General features: G+C 41.5%; 1 protein-coding gene across 1 annotated transcript in view; it reads right to left on the bottom strand.

Annotated features, from left to right (window-relative positions):
* Positions 1–1,417: 1,417 nt before the first annotated feature.
* ELOVL7 (ELOVL fatty acid elongase 7) overlaps positions 1,418–18,271 on the bottom strand; it is a 138,866-nt gene continuing 122,012 nt past the window's right edge. The window contains exon 8 of the mRNA XM_086960673.1: positions 1,418–2,692. Within this exon, the coding sequence (XP_086816799.1) occupies positions 2,483–2,692 (210 nt within the window). The 3' untranslated portion in view covers positions 1,418–2,482. The remainder of the gene's footprint in view (positions 2,693–18,271) is intronic.

The raw sequence follows: 18,271 nt of genomic DNA on the forward strand, positions 1-18,271 counted from the left end.
CCACACTTTGCTACAGGTATTCAATTGACAGGATTCCCCAACCACTGGACCTGACTCCCTGCAGCACTGTCCTCTTCCTCACAATGCAGACTGGTCTTGGGAAGCAGGCAGGCATTAGTTTTCCATAGGTAGAAGGTCTTTGATTCCATAGGTGATGTCCCCCTCACCCAGCTCAAAGACTGGCGGGCTTGGGCCCAGGGTCCTACTCACAGGCAGAAGTTTTGTAGAACTTTTCTTACTGGAACAGCCCAACTGGCTGCTTGACAGTTTACAATTTTGGAAGCCTCAAGCTCCTCTTCTTATAGTCCATTTTTAGACACCAAATGTGATTTGGTATCTCAGTTTGTGTTAGGCGTTGGCTTTCTTTTGAAGTGCTCTACCCTCTACCTCCAGAAAACAGTCTGTCACACAGGAGTGAATCTGAATCCAATGGTGCCATGAGAGTGACTACAGGTTTAGTCGTGGATGTTGGCCACTGTGAGGTGTATCAACATAATTACACCGAGGCCTCAGTCCTGCTCTTTAGGATTCTCTTATCAGCTCCATCTCCTTCCTGAGATGTGCCTAGGCCCCTTCCCAATGACCTCTCCAAATCAAAGACTACCCTTTGAAGTGTACTGAAGTTCCTGGCTCTCCCCTTCTCGAGTGTCCCACTCAGCTCACAGGAACACAGCTACCCACAAATCAGTCGGTGGTGGTGGTGGGGGGTCCTCTACCTCCTCTTGCTCCTGAGTTGGCTCTTGGTCTCCCAAAATGGAATCCAGCATCTTCCATGTGTTGTACCATTCACAGGTATATACACAACCAGCACATATATTTAATACACATGCACTGTACTACATCCTTCATGTATTATATCCTTCGCAGGCACACACACCCAGCACATGCATAAAAGCTACACAGTGCACCATCCCTGTATTGTGCCATTAACGGACACATACAATCAGCACATGTAGGACACTCGCTGTGCAGCACTGTACACTAAACTAATTTAGACCAAGGGTAAGTTAAGCATACAGCAGCGGAACTTTAAAGGAGTTAGCTTGCAGTCCTCACTCCAGTGACACAGGTAAAAGGCCTCATCGCTACATTGTATGCTGCCACCTCCGCACTCATGCTGCTTAACTCCTGGTGAAGGCAGTAGCCTTTCCCCACTATGAGGGCGCTGCTTTTGGTACTCTGCCTGGTTCAAAAAGACTGCAATCCCCGCGACCGCCCTATACCACAGTGCATGCGCATCATCCATGTACACCCAGGATAAACATCATCAGGGATTCAGAAATGACAGTTAAGGCACTCAAGGCAGGGGTACACATCCATCACCATGCACAGAACTTTTGTCTCAGACATCTCACAGAAATAAACCCTTATTTCTGAAATTATTCAGTAAAATGCAAATGCACAGTAGTACAAACAGTTTACATAAATTAATTAACTTTATTATAGAATGTGTACAAATTTGACATTATATGCCGTTGTGTACTTACTATATTACAGTGAACAATTTGCTTTTATCACAAAGTTATCATACCTTTAACAAAGATAGTCACACCCTTGTTCATAAAGCTGTACCTGGCCTGGACCACAAACTCCATATATTGGTGTCAACCAATAAAATAGAGCACACCATTCACAGAGATGTGGATTGAACTCTGGTGCAATGGTCACCTTTATTAATACATTCTGAAGGTGGTTTCATTTGGGTTAGGCTTGTTGAAAGCTTCTAGATAAGCTACAGCTTATCAGTATGTACTGGATATAGACTAAACCATATGACATTAAGATACTTCAAAACACAGACTGTGAATAAATCCTTATCAATGAGCAGAATGTACATATCAAACAGGGACTTTGTATGGCCCGTTGTATGACATTTAACTTGCCACAATAAGATATTTAAGCTTTGACATAGTGTCATTGTGTGATCTAGGTTTTACTTTTTAGCATCATAACTTCCAAGAACTTCTGCCCAATCTACATTTCCCCATTTAATGGTGATAGCTGCTTACTCTGGCAATGTTATCTGAGCATCATGTTGAAGGACAAACCCCTGTCAACTGCAAATCCAGTTAAAGGATACTGTAATTCATCTTTGAAAATATATACATGAAATCAATGTGAATTACAGCATACAGATATCAGAAAGACATAACAGCATATATATGGACCACTTAATCATTTGCTGTCGATACAGTATTCAATACTGGGTTAAATTATATTCTTCAAGAATAATTACAAAAAGTACATGCAGTTCTGTATCATCTCACAAAAGGGCTAGGTAAAAGGACTGGGAGTAGTTCCCAGATGATCTTCAAAGTCTACTGATGGTTTACTCTTGCAAAATAGGTCTTTGCATAACCAGTGCATTGCCTGAATTACAGAAAATGTAAATAACATTGTAACAATAAAGGATTTGTACAGTAAGATTGTCTAGTACAAGGCACTAGTCCATGTGACAAAGCAATACATCTTAAGATGGACATCAATGATCCTTTTCCTTGCACAACCCATTTGTCATAATCTTTGGCAATCTCTTGCCTTTGGTGTAAGCATGATACCAAAAGTTAAGAAACAGGATCAGGAAGACAAAGGCATATGTCCAAATAACATATAGGAAGACTGGAAACTGGTACTGGCAATCCTCCATGAAGAAGAATTGTGCAATGTGAGTTGTAACCATTATAAACTGCACCTAAAAATATAAAAGAAAATAGGTTATGTATTTAAATAAATTACAATTTTAATGTAGAATAAATATAAGGCCATTTAACGGACATTCACTTCTTTATACCATAGTTAGTTATGTACATGGATTCAAGCGTGACCGGGATTCCAAAGACTCAAAAGATAAGTTCTTTATTTCAAGTTGATCATAACAACAGAATAAGCATTGGAGTAATAGGTATGGGCTATAAATCAAAGCACCTCTTCAGTCATTGAGTGGTTTAAGCACTCAAACTTCATACATGCCCTCTACCACGCATTCTTGGATGTATGCTTCCATTCATCCATCCACCGACTCCTTACATTTACCAACTTACATAACCACAATAAAAGCCTAGACAAACTCAGCAGCCCATGCAGCAGAACAATGAATACAAAAATACTACAAGTATACATGGTGGGCACATGCTTTAAGAAATAAACATAGCAGTGGGTGCCTGTCTTGCAATGGTATTGACACAAAGTATATTGTGGTTTTTAGGTTCCAACCTTGTAGCCTTGTTTTGATCCAATGTCTTTGAATGGTAAATTATTCATATACTATGGTCAGTACCATTACATGATGGCCAGCTGGTCAAGAGGCAGTGACCACAAGGGATACTTTGTACTGCAGAGAAAGAGGCAGGACATAAAAAGTGACCTATAAAAGGAGAAAAATGAAAATGGATGGACCCTAAAGCCCTGGCACTAAAGCATTTGCATTTTTAAGTGGACATTCGTATTTGATCGGACAAATGCAGTAACTCACAGCACTAAAGAGTCAATGGCTGAAGTGGGCTGACCATTTTCCCTCTCTGCTATAAGGGATGGTAGCAGAGGGTACATGACACTCATGTAGACCAATGGCAGACAAAGTGACCCAAAGCACATACATTCACAAATGTGTTTTAAGTCTGAAGTGACCTTAGAGGCAGGAGAAAATGTCCATTATGAATACCTTTTTAAACTAAGAAAAAAACGTTAATTCACCAGTTATAGTTTACTGAGCCAAGTATAACTTGCGCCCATTCCATCCACTGCTTACGATCTCACATATTACATCACTCATATGTTCCATGACAATCCCAAAAATATTGGCAGAACTTCATCTGGGATTTACTGTTGGTTGCCCGACTGGTGCAGCCAGCAATGCTTGATGAAAAACTGTGCTTACTTCATAACCCAGTGATTGGTACAGCCACCACTTAGTTGTAGTCAGTGGTGATGAAGTTTTGCAGAGCAAAAAGGAGAAGAATAAAAATGTGCAAATGTTAAAATTGACTACTAATATACTACAAAAACTTTAACGCTATCCTAGTGTCAAATCTAAAAACAGTGCGCTGACCATTTGAAAGAATAACTATCATAGGCAATGAAATGGCAGGTCTACATGTTTCAGCCACATGGATTTCTCTAATCCAGGCTTTCTTCAGGATCAATATATACGGTATACACCTGTTACAACGCAACTTTTACAACTACCTACTATTACAACGCAACTTTTACAACGCATACCATTACAACGCATTGCGCTGGGGGGCGCTCTAGGATAGGGAATAAGTATAATTTACTATCCAACACCTTCCCTAGTGTCCACGGGGACTGGAGTTAGAATAGTAAATTATACTTACCACTATCCAGCACCTCAAAGCGCTATGTGTTGTAATGGTATGCGTTGTAATGGTCGCGTTGTAATAGTAGGTAGTTGTAATGGTATGCGTTGTAATATGGTACATCCATATATACACGAGGTGGGGCAGTGGTATTTAATATTCTAGATAGTATACTGCTCTATTTTGTATATTAGAAGCCTCTGGCCTCTGGTACTGCCTAGGAAAAGTATAACTAAGAAGAGCAGTGCCTTCAAAACACCATGGTATACGACGGAACTTAGAAATATGAGGAAAAAGTGCAAAAAACTAGAACGCACATGGCAAAAAGACTGGTCAGCCAATAATAAGGCTATGAGGCTTTATAAAACAGCCCGGAAAACAGCCCAGTCAGCCTTCCTGGAGGAGAGAATTAAAACCGCCTCCAATTTCATCTAGGGAAACCTTTAAAATAGTAAAAGAACTGCTGAAAGTCCCCTCCTCTTCAATTAGGCAGGAGAACTCAGAAGCTAGATGTAATCAACTAGCTGACTTCTTTGGTACGAAAATTCAAAATCTTTTAGACAGTCTTCCGCATAGTGAGTCAACTCCTGACTTTGACAACCACTGTGCCCGTACACCTGGCCCATTGCTGGAATCCTTCGCCCCCTTAACTAGGGAAGATATTTGTAAAACTGTCTTCTCTTAAAAGTGGCTCCCTGTCTGACCCAGCGCCTATGCACATTCTCAAACTTCTCAGACACCATTGCCCCCGTAGCTACGGAGCTTATAAATGCCTCCCTTACCCGGGGTGCTGTCCCCCCCTGCTGGAAGCAAGCTAGGGTGAAGGCTCTTCTTAAAAAGCCAGGCCTTGATCCCGCAGATTTGGGAAACTTTCGCCCAATATCGCGATTACCTGGGCTTAGTAAAATTGCGGAGAGAGTGGTTAACCTGCAGCTTTCCTCATTCTTGGAAAACAACATGCTGCTGCGTAACTCATGAACGGGCTTTTGCCCGGGCCAGGGGACTGAATCCGCCCTGATAGCGGTGTCGGAAGAGGCAAGATGCATCTTAGATTCAGGGGGGTCTGCAGCCGCGATCCTCCTGGATCTTAATGCAGCTTTCGGCACGGTGGACCATGGTATCCTAATCCAGCGACTTGCGGGATTGGGAATCTCTGGCATGGCGTTACAATGGCTCATCTTTTCTGAGCTCTCGATCTTTCCAGATCTGTGAAGGCAGTGCAACCTCTAAATCCATCCCCCTGCAGTGTGGAGTACCTCAGGGCTCTTCATTGAGCCCTACCCTTTTCAAGGTTTATATGTCCCCACTGGAGGAGGTGGTTAATCCATTTGGGATAAAAATAGTCACCTATGCCGACGACACCCAACTAGTCGTCAAGTTATCCCAACACGAGAGGTGCTCGGAAAATCTTTTTGCATGCCTCTCCGGAATCTATTCCTGGATGTCCAGCTCTCAACTCAAACTAAATGGAGCTAAAACAGAGATCATGCTCCTGGACCACCAATTAACAGCGCTGCCCAAGTCCATCTGGCCCCCCTGCCTGGGTGATGCTCCTGCCCCTAAAGATTAAATCAAAAGCTTAGGGGATTGGTTTCCTGTTGAAAAAAGGATCCATTACAAAACCCTTTGTTTGGCGTTCAAAATCTTTAAAACTGTCTCTCCCCCCCATGCTAAGTTCCCTCCTCACATCGTACGTTCCCCGACGTACGCTGCGTTCAGAAGGACAGAACCTGGCAGTAGTATCCCGCTTCAAACTGGCAAGAATGGGCGGTAGGTCATTTAGACACCTCGCCACAAGACTTTGGAATGGACTCCCTATCCATATTCGAAAAATTGAAGAACTTCTACCTTTCAGGAAAGCGATAAAAACCCACCTTTTCTGCTAATGTACAACGACCTCACTGTGACAGAACTATCACTCTTTACTGACACTTCTTACAGCAAGCGCCGGGACGCCCCTTGGCTGGGGCAGCTGTGCGCGGTACAAGTCCATTTAACATTAACATTTGAGCGGGACCTTACCTTTAAGACCCTAGCAAAGAAAACCGCAGGCATATGCTATGGGTTACTTCGGTCAGTACGAAAGGTTCTTCCACTTCTGCCTTTCCAGTCCAGGAAGCTGTTAATCCAGGGTCTAATAATATCTAGACTGGACTACAGCAATGCCCTGTTTCTGGCAGCACCCGAAGCAACCATCAACACCCTCCAGTGTGTCCAGAATTCAGCAGCTAGGCTGCTGACTGGCTCCTCATTAAGAGCCTCGGCTAAGCCAGCATTAAGATCTCTTCACTGGCTGCCCTTACAAGAAAGAATAAAATTCAAATCTCTCTGTATAACACAAATGTCCCTTCAGGATAAGGGAACCCCCATTTTGAGGAGTTTGGTCCGCCCGTATAAGTACCCACGGACTCTGCGCTCTGACCTAGGAAATTTGGCCATTGTCCCCAGAGTGAGGAAGGTGCGCTCGGAGGGGGGGGTGTCATCGTTTCTCGGTCAACGCGGCAACGCTGTGGAATGCCCTCCCTGTGACGATCCGAACTGAACCCAATTACTGGAAGTTTCGGAAGCTTCTTAAAACTTTTCTTTTCCCCCAACGACCCTTAATTTACGGCCCCCGTCTTAGGTTGCTTTTTGTTCTGCAGCGCTGGGACGCTCTCGGGCAGCCATGCGTTTTATAAATCAAATTTCATTTCATTTCGTTATGGACTATGATGATCCATAGTAATGTTAGGGTTGTGCTAGTCATATGACTTTGTATCTTAGAGAATGGTATCCAGGCTTTATAGGACATACGATCTTGTCCATGTAAGAGACACGTGTGAAGTCTTACGTATATCTAGGTCTGAGGAACCTTTTAAAGAGGCCCTGGACAGTTTGTTTTTATGTGACAAGGTTTATTATTGAGAAATTGAGAAGGGAAACTGGCTCACAGAGATATTTACTCCATTTGTGATGTTTGTGTTTACCCACAATATAGAGCGGGCCTCATTCCCCGGAGCAGGTGCCAGGTGAGGTGAGGAGTACTCCCACATAAAGATGGGTGAGTGCAAATCTTTCCTTGAAATTACTAATGCTGTAATTAAGTGATAATTGGAAAATACTGCCATTTCCAAAGAGATGACATATTGAGCGATAGTGTTGTGAGGTGTTCTGGGTCATTTTAGAACAATTCTCTATTATATATTGCTTTTTTAGGAATAAACTCAAGTTTCCTGTGATATTCGGCCACCATTTGGGACTCACAGGGCATGGTAGGGTGTATCGCACCAACCATTTAAGTGGTCATATTTATTTTTGCACAGTTTTCATATTGTATTTTTCAGTACCGTTGTTATATTGGTCCTGACGAAAGCCTGGTTTAGAGAAATCCATGTGGCTGAAACATGTAGACCTGCCATTTTATCGCCTTTGATAGTTATTCTTTCAAACTGTCAGCGCATTACTTTTGGATTTGACACTAGGATAGCGTTTATTAAAGTTTTTGTAGTATCTTAGTAGTCAATTTTAACATTTGCACATTTTCATTCTTCACCTTTTTGCACTCCAAATCTTTAGCACCACTGACTGCAACTAAGTGGTGGCTGTACCAATCACTGGGTTATCAAGTAAGCACAGTTTTTCATCAAGCATTGCTGGCTGCACCAGTCGGGCAACCAACAGTAAATCCCAGATGATGAAGTTCTGCCGCCGAGGTGGGCTGATGGGATTCTCTCTCATTTTCTGAATATGGTTTCTTTGACCCAGACACACTAGCTTCTCTGCCAATCATTGTCTCACTGTTCATAGACCGATAGTTTTTGTGTTTTTTCAGTTTGCAGTATGGGGATAGAACACTGCCTGGTCTTTAAGTATTGATAATCCCTAGGACCCTCTATGTAAAGTAATTGTCTAGGTGTGAATCCCAAAGAGATGATCAGAGTGCAAATCTTCTACCCCCCTCCACCAGGGTTGGCAGGGTTCAAACACCACCCTTGCCTACTATGGTTATCTGGAAATTCATAAAATATACCCATCTAGAGTCTGTACCACAGTGTGGTGAAAAACTGCTATTAAAGGTCTAATGGTTTTAATATATGCTTATCACAATACATAAGCAAGGGCTAATGCAATTGTCATAACTTATCATAATAAACCGATCACACCCATTTTTCCAGTGAACCAATCAAGTTATAGCCTTTATTACTGGCTTTTCACTATAATCAACTCTGGCCTACTGTATTGAGTAACCATTCCCACAAGGCAAACCACGATGCATGGGCATAAAGTGACAAATGCACAGTTGGCTAAGAAAAATATAGTCTCTGCCAAGGTGGCCTAATGGGCATCATAGCTCATGTCTCATTCTTCTTTTTTAAGGGGGTGGGGTAACTAACTCCAAAACTCCTTCCTTACCGCATTAATCTGAGAGATTCCATGTAACATTATACCTCTCTGCCATAATAAAGAGTAATAACAATCCACCCTTAAATAGTTATTGCCTTTAACATATGCTTTTCCTAATGTATACATCAGGTGACTCACCTAATTGTAACTTTACGTAATAAACATGTTATGTCTATAGCCTTGATCATTGACTTTCCACCATAACCAAGTCGTGCTGTACTGAGAATAAGGTTTTCCAGAAGACAAGTGCAATACAAGCACTTTATTTCTGTGGAAGCATGCAAAGCCTGCCCAATGAATTACTGTAGTCAAGGTAGTCACCGTGTCGGTGATGGCTGAGCCTCTCTAGGCAGTATTTCTGAAATGTCTGTTGATGACATAAAATTAGATGGCAGCTACATAGTCAAGGCAGAATAAAAAAACAGCATTCAACTTAAATGAATTCATGGTTGCAACCATCATTTGATTTTTTGCCTTATTTAAGAGAATAATTTGAGAGATATAAACCTACAGCTACAGCTCATTCTTCCATTCTTAATGCCAACTCTTAAATGGTTCATAAAGCATGACTGACGCATTGACACCATACCCATGTAAATTATAGGCTTAGGGTAGACCAAAAGAGAAGCAACTAAATGTATGGAGGAAAAAAACAACTGAAGTTACATGGAAGGACCATTATTGATATACGAGGAAAAATAAGGGAACTCCTGGGGTATCAGAAAATGTACATGGATAAACTGGTATTTATACAAAAAAAAATCCATTTCATATTTGCCACTTGTAAGGTGACATCAGCAGAAGCAAGATAGGCAGCCGATAGGAACACAGGTGAACAGTAAGAGGATGGCAGTGGAAATCTGTCGTTAAACAATTTCTACCTTAAATCCTCTTGAATTGTAAAAATAAAGAGCTAAAATTTCCCTAGCTATGCACAATCCTTTAATAAATCAACATTTACTAATGTGCACCATTTATCTTATATACTGTATAAAGTCATTAGGTCATTGTGCATCCAACCATACTAACAGTCATTCACCTTAATCAGTAGATCATTCCTAGAAATGAGAACTCATTCCTCCCGATTCAGACCATGGTCTTCTTCTAGTCTCAAATGTATAATATTATATTCTTGTTGCCTCAAGAGGGACGTCTGGTCCCTTTAAGATTCAATCTAGGCTATTTGCCACAGATCTACTTTTAATTCATCCCAATTACATGTGTGTCTATCAAGAAAATGAAGTGACTGGATAACTTGGACAAACATTTTTAAACAATGTAAGTGCTCTGAAAAACAAATGATCAAGGACTCAAATCATACAACAAAATAAGATTACTTGGCATGGGCAAAATAAAGCAATAGAATACTCAAGTAAAGATGCAACATTACAGAGGATGACCGGCAAATTGATTACAGTATATAGGAACACTACAAACTCGCTATCACAAACCATAAAAAAAAAAAGGTTACACAACCATTGTGGTAAATAGCCATTTTAACTGTGGGAATGAAGGAAAGAACAAAGTGCAGTGGAACAGTGAAATCACATCAATCGATTTAGATTTCAAAGATCGAAGTCCATAATTTGATCAGAGGGAGGAAATGTAAAATTAAGATTAGTGATTAGTGAAATTTATTTGATTGAAAACTACCTGAAAGCGATGGAAAATAGGATTATTTTATTTGTGTGTAAAAATAATTTAGCTATGGAAGTAATGTTATTTTTCAGAGAGAAATAGAAGAAACAGAAGAACATGCTTTAATATTTGGGATTGATGTGCAAGTAAAGAAGAGACACGCTCGCCATTAGAAAAAACACACATGAAACAGTAGATATTATATCCCTTATTTTTCTTTTATGTGTATATTTTTTGGGAATTTACTGTGTGGTTTTCAACAACAACAAAAAATGATCGGATTAAGGATCAAAGCAAAATGCTTCAAATGTTAATGAAAATACATCAATTATGATAAAGTGAGTTCGAATTGAAAACAATTATCTATCACAATTAAGTCTGACATTTTCAGAATGAGAGGAATCTTAGCGAGAAAGATTTTGTTTGGTTATTTTACATGTTCATCTTAACCCATTACTACCAGCTACATTACATTTTGATATAGAGCCTCTAAAGACATACAGAAATCCACTAAAAATAAAAAGCAGAGGTCATGTAGGTATGCACATTACATGCAGCCCAAATCAATGTAGCAAAGCACCTCTCAACAGTCCACAAGCATGAAGAGGCCATGCCTGTGACAGGCATACACTATACAAAGATAAGTAAGATACAATGGGCTGATCATCTTTCCTGCCCGCTGTAGCTTCTCATGCGTCAAAAGGTTTAGTCCATTCCAGAACCACGTATACAATCATTTACAAACAGCTTCACTTACATAATATATATTTGAGGAAGCTCATGAAATTGATGTACACATTTATGGTTGCAGTTTTGGTGCATTTGTGAATTACTGTTTGGATACCCTTTCAAACTAAATCAGTCTAACAATATATTCTCTATACCATTTGCCTTAAGCCACTAGCTAAAGGTCATCATTGGTTGCTATGTTCTTATGGATGGAATGGCCCTCACTGAAAGAAGACTCTAGTACTTGGCATGAGTTTGATATGGCCACCATCACTTGTATTTAGGTTATACCACAAATACAATTTTTATATTGATGCTTGTGTTTAATTGTTTGCATGTGCACTAGCAATCTTGGTCCACTTGGTTGAACTATCACGTGTAATTTCGGCTTTCCCATTTCATTTGGGGATCCTTTTTCTAGAGTCAAGTATACAATATGTGGAACCTACTGCCATGTCTTCATTATGAAAAAATCCAAGTAATGTTAAGGACTATGCTTAACGAATGTTTTCACCTTCCTTATGTAGTTACATTTTAAAGCAATAGTATATTTAATCTTGTGCAATTAATACATTTGTCATGTTAGAGGTTTGTTTTGTTTTTTTGTACACTTCATTGAGTTACTCCTTTACGTTTTTTGCATTCACAATTAACAATATATGCTCCTGAACAACAATGCTCAATTCCACTTAGTAAAACAAAGCTGTATTGTTTTCCTATACCATCGTTTTATGCTATTTGGGTAGAGACCATCACTTGCGAGCTATACCAAGATAATCCTGGATAGCGTCTTCATGAAGATAAACCAGCATCTTGAAGCCATAACTATCAGTTAAAATTATTGGCAAGCTGACATTTCCAATATGGAAACGCAACTCACAATTTTATAAAGAGACCTCATGGCTATGGAGCCAAAATGTCATGACTTGCAATGTTCATAAACTCAAGAGATTTGCATTTCAGCTGGTAACATTTTCATGCCCGAAATAATGTCCACGGATCTATTGGTAAAAAGAATGGCAATCATGTGTAGGTTATCTCTTTATTGCATTGGCAAAACAAGTAAGTTGCTCCTTTGGGGCCTATTTGATTTTTTGCTTTGTCACAAGGGGTTGACCATGTTGCAATTCTAAAATAAAATTAAAAAAAGAAATGAAAGAAAAAAAGTTTGAGACAGCAGTGTAATTTTGTAGGCGCATATACCACGCATGTTCGCACCTACAGACTGATAGGATTTGTTTCGCTTTAGTTATTGGTATGGATATGTAACAAAACAAGCAGGGGAGGGCAGCGCAGAAGCAAAACGGAGTGAGCAGAATAGGAAATGTGGAACGGGTGGGGGAAAACCAACACGGGAGGAGCCGATAAGTACACGGGGATTATAGAAGAACATGGCTAAAAAAAATTAACACAGAGACTGGGTTGGGAGGGGGCAGAGTATGTGTAGGAAATGTATGCTTTTGGCAGGTTTCGCCAATGGCAGGAGTCCTCGTGGATAATAAAGAGCATACTACTTTTGAAAATGTGGCCAGGTTTCCCCAATTGTTTTGGGTTCACTGTGCCTTCCTTACACTTTATAAACACAGCTTCTTCTTAAACATCTTGCCTTAGTGGCAAGGGTATGCTCAAACGTGCAATTGAAACTAAGCCATACCAGACTGATTCACTCCAATCAGGGAGAAACAGGTCTTGGGTTGCTTGTGTTCCAGTTCAGGAAGTTCCTGGCAGTTCGAGCAGGACTGTTCATGTTGGAGCAGGGTCCATGCATATGGCTGCGTCCAAACTGAGGTGGCATTGTGGGCATAACAATGGGCTGGAATGCTACCTCAAGCAATTGCTACTGGTTCGATTTATTGCAAGCATTTCTCCCATCACCTTTTGTGTGTTTATTGGTTAACGTGTCACATAGCAAGATAACCCTATGTACATTCATGTGTAGTTTTGATGTTTCGCCATGAAGGCCTCAGGTGTTTAATATTCAAGAAAGAAAGGTTATGCAATAGAATCCAAGAACAAAACTGGTTCTAAGATTTTATCAATGTATGTAACTGGAGAATAGATTGGCAACACTATTTAGCACCTACAATAAGCCCATGAGTTTAGCCAGAATAGTATTGAGCCAGAGGATTGGTGAGAATCGTTACTACAGCTTTATGCCATATTGTCTCATTAAGTAGAGTCAGAGTCAAAGTCACTTTATTCGATTATTTAAATCATAACAGTATACTATACCTATACATAGAAATTTTCAAGTTTATATAAAATAGTTAAAAAGGTTTGATAAAAAACAGTACAATACATGAATATAAAAACGGGCTATATAATGATTCTATGGAAAATGTCTACATAAATATACATCATCTCATATCAAATATTATTGTGTTATTAATTCATTATGTACATAGTAAAGTTGAAGACTGTGGCAATTAAACATTATGTGATACCAGTGATATAGTGTCCCTTACTCTATTCTGCCTAACACGGATAGAAGCTATGTGTAAACCCCTTATCCCTTAGCAGTGGTACGATATACTTTTTACGACCTTCCACTAAGAAAGGGCAAAAAAACAAAAAATGCGTAAGATCTTGATCAGAGAAACTATCACATTTACATGGTTCATTTTCAGTTGGTCTACACCACTTCTCATATTTGCCCAGCAAAAAATGTGCCGGATTGAAACTGAATTTGGTTAAAAGCCACCGATGGAATGGTCTTGTGACAATAGTCAAATAAGCTTATATAGACATTGTTGTAATCAGGGAATAATGTGCCCTTACTGTTGGCTTAACAATTTCTCAAGCTTCACGCTATAATACTCTGTTACCCACAAAATATTTCTTTACCCATGTAATATCTTCCTTACATAGATTTTCGGGGTTATTATATAATTCAGGCCGACCTAGTTGCTTTGCTATTGTTTTTATGTATGACAGCCATTGAATATCCTTTGCTCTATCACGAACCATACAGTCCTTAATGATCTTATGGTTTAGTGTAAGGTTAGGGTTCAGCCATATTTTAATCCAAAACAAGAGTGGTGCCATGTTGAGGGAATCCTCAAGGTAGCCCAACCCCAGTTCCATATGTACTGCAAAGGATGATGTTGAATGGGGTAGCCCTAAAAGTGAACGCAGGAATTGGTTTTCCTCTCTCTGGATTTGGGCAGAATCTTTATAACCCAATATCGCTGCTCCATACCTAGCTATGGCTATAGTTTTAGATCTGTATATAGCCAGTATGGCCTCTGCTGGTTTTCCGCCCAATCTTTTTGCAAACCCCAAAATTGCAGCAGACGATCTTCTTACGGCAGCCACTTTATTGGAAATTTGGGGTACCCAGGAGCCCGTGTCAAACACCACTCCAAGGTAGGTGAAGACTTTAACTTTTGTTAGTACAACACCATTACAGGTAAGTGTTTTTGTGCTGTTTTTCCCCTTCCCCAGGCACATAACATGGATTTCTCCATATTTACCACAAGATCTATTTTGTGCATAAAAGCCCCAAAGGAGTTAAGAAGATGTTGCAGGCCGATGGGGGTCCTTGAGATCAGAACTGAATCATCAGCATACAGTAAAACAGGCAATGGGACCCCCCCCCCATATATGGGATATCAATGGTAGCTGTAGCCAAGGTGTTTCCTAATGAATTAATATAGATCGAAAATAATATTGGGGCCAAAATGCACCCCTGACGTACACCTCTACCCGACTTAAAGTCAGCAGTACACTTCCCCTTAAGTAGTAAGAGAGTTGTGACGTCCATAGACATTCAACAGAAAAACAATTGACCAGGAAGTCTTCTATTGGGTTTCCATTTTTTCTTGAGATGGATTATTCCATGTTATTCTTATCTCAATCCACAATGCTTAAATAGAATAGCAAATCTTGCTTTACATGAAATTCCTAAAGCAAATGATCTGCCTTCCCTCATTACCCTCATCAGTTACAAATCGAAAGTGCATACTTTTTTGTATGGGACAATAACTCCATTACCCTAAACGGACATAGCACAGAGAAAATGGGTGCATCAAGGACTGCGAATGTTAACAGTAAGCACACCAATAGACATTCTAATCCTGAGCCATGCTCGGGGGCTCATAAGCTTTGAAGACGCTTTTTAACCATAGTTTAATGCAAGAATGGGTCCTGACTTTCTCATGTGTAAACAATAAACAGTCAAAGAAAACGACATGCTGGTATGCCATAGGACTATAGTCCAAGATCTTTAAATTAAAAAAACAACAACATTTTATTGGTGAAAGAAAAAGAAAACATGAAGCAGCAATAAACGGTATATAAATCCACAGCATAAATGTATACTTGGATACATTTGGAACCTGGGAGACACAGTAGAGACCCTTCTATTCCGTCATAGTAATACTTTCCAGCATATACATCAAGTTATTCACGTATAGTAGGGCAAATACGCAAAACAAAGGTGTACACCATTCGACGATTGGCGTGCAAGTGACCGCATTAATCAGTACTGGGTGGGGGCACATCATCCACATTAGAGATATCCAGTTGTCTATCCCGTTTATGTTGCAGTGCTACTGTAGGAGACAAGCAAATACTACCAATTTATCTATTCCACCTCCCCCATTTGTAGTCCCATTTCTTAGGGCAGCCCCTATGTTTGAAGACTTCTTTTTCGGCAATTATTGCCCTGTCCATGTCAACTGCCCTGTCACGTAGAGTCGGAACCGTCCCCAACCCCTATTTCTGGGCAATATTACGTTTTGCAGTGTCCCACCGAGCAATGCCCATGTTTGCTCTATTTGTGTTAAGTCAGTAGCTTCCAACATATTTAGAAGGCATAGTTGGGGGGAGGCCTTCAGAGATTTACCATCCGCCAGGCCCGGACTGGCCGTAACGGGCACCGGGCAATCCCCCGGTGTGCCGCACGGGTGGGGACCGGTTTTGAGCCCCTGGAGGCCGATTTTGTCACAGGGCCTTTTTTGCAGCATAGCTGCAAAATCGGCCCTTTAACAAAATCGGCCGAAAACCAGCCCTTGCAAAGAGCTCGGCGGCACCCCCAAACCCCGGGGTCCGGGCAGCTGAGCACTTTGCCAGGGTCGGTTTTGGTTCCCAGTCCGGCCCTGCCACCCGCCCTCTTCATTTGTTGTGTGACCTTGCTCCAGTATTGTTACACTAACGAGCAATCCCAAAGGACATGAAAGAAGGATCCCGGTAGGTGGCATTGCCGAAGGCACAGGGGGTCATTGCTCCTTCCTATCTTGACCAAAATCCCTGCGTCTAAACACACGCGAAGCAGGATCTTCAGTTGGACCGGGAGCAATCTCACTTCTTTGGGAGAGTCCAGATCATCACACCAATCCTCATTTTCTTAGTCACCCAGATCTGCCTCCCAGAGTTGTCGCAGGTGCCTTAAGGGGTCTGGGCTATGGTTTACTAGCTTTTTGTATGTGAGAGATGGCCTTTTTGTGCATGGGGTCAAGTATCAGTCGGTCCTCCAATAGAGGGACCTCCGGTAGAGGGGTGTCCTTGGGTAAAACTGCTTTGACTGCGTGACTGATTTGCAGATAGCAGTATGTCTCGGTCTGTGCTAGTTGGTATTTGGTCTGTAGATCTGCAAATGTGGCTAATATACACCCTATCCCCATATCACCCACTGTCGTGATACCGATTATATCCCACATATCAAAGTCAGGGCATTTGCTGAGCTGCCCCAATAGATCTGGTTCCCAAAGTGGTGTGGCCTTTGCGAGTGTTATGCCACTCACATTTTCTATTCACGCCATACCAGACCTCCACTGTGCAAGCCATGGGTCCCGTGAAGTTTAGCTTGCAAGGTTAGTGTAGAGTGCTCTAGTGTAACCCTACTCCTCACCCCAGGAGCCATCAGTCTGTATTAAAATTCGGATAGTCATATTTTCCATGTACCCATTTGTTGATTGGAAACAGCTGGGATGCTTGATAATAAAGCCTCAGGTCGGGTAGTGCAATACCCCCCTCATACCACCCCATCGTCAACTTTTTCATAGCTATTCGTGGGACCTGTCCGTCCCATAGTAGCCCGCGCACTTCGATACCAGCAAAACAGTTGTCAGGAATTGAGTTAGGGGTGTTTTGTAATGCATAGAGAAACCGTGGTAGTGCTAGCATCTTAAAGGGGGCTGCATGCCACAGGAGAGTAAGGGGTAGGGATTGCCAATGTTTAGCGTTGGACCGAATGAGAGTTAGGGGTTTAAGCAGGTTGGACTCCTAGAATAAATTCGGGTCAGGTGTAATATAGATACCGAGATACTTGAAGCCCTTTGTTGCCAACGGTGTGTCATAACTTCTGGGGCCACACGGCGGCGCACCCCACAGCACCTAAAGCTGCACCTTAGTCCAATTGATAGTATAGCCAGAGTGGGCGCCAAAGATATGGACTATATGGAGAACCCGGTGAAGAGACGTGAGGGCGAGGCCAAATATAGGAGGATATCATCCGCATATAGGGAGAAACTGTCTTCGTGGTCCTCCGTCCACTTCAGTCCCCTAAACAGTTTAGCTAAAATTTTCATCTCAACTGTCAGGAGTGAGATTGGACAATAGGCCCTACAGTCATCTGGCGGTTTACCCTGTTTGGTAATGACCACAATAGAGGCCGTTCGAACATCAACAGGCAGTGCCCCTACATCAAGACTTTCAGTGTACAATTGGAGCAAGTGGGGGGGAAGTTTGGAAGCCAGTGGCTTTAGGAATTCAAATCGGAAGCCCATTGGGTCCCATGGCTTTACACGAGCAAACGTCTTGTAACGCTTTCTGGATTTCTGCATCCGTGATCAAACCCTCAGTTAGTCGCAGTCCTGTGTGGACAGACATGCAACTTTAATAGTCGAAAGAAGGTCTGCAGCCGGGGATGATTGGGACGTCTGAGGACACGTACACCAACAAGAAGTAAGAAGCGAATGTATCGGCGATCTGTTGGGGATCGGCGATTGTATCCCCATTGGCCCCGCGCACTAAGCGAACCCACCTTGACAGTGGTTCTTTTTTTCCAGCTAAGCAAGGAGTTTACCTGTCCATTCCCCATGTTCATATATCTTGTGGCATGTGGAGATATACTGTGCTTTGGTCACTTCTGTCAGAAGCTGTTGGTAGTCGAGACGCACCATCACGAGTGAGTGCTGCATCTCAGTATCAGGGGTGGGTGCCAGGGCTTTTTCCCTGGATAGGATATCTTCCTCAAGTTCTGT

Source organism: Lissotriton vulgaris, chromosome 3_1 (assembly GCF_964263255.1).
Source record: "Lissotriton vulgaris chromosome 3_1, aLisVul1.2, whole genome shotgun sequence".
Taxonomy (NCBI): domain Eukaryota; kingdom Metazoa; phylum Chordata; class Amphibia; order Caudata; family Salamandridae; genus Lissotriton; species Lissotriton vulgaris.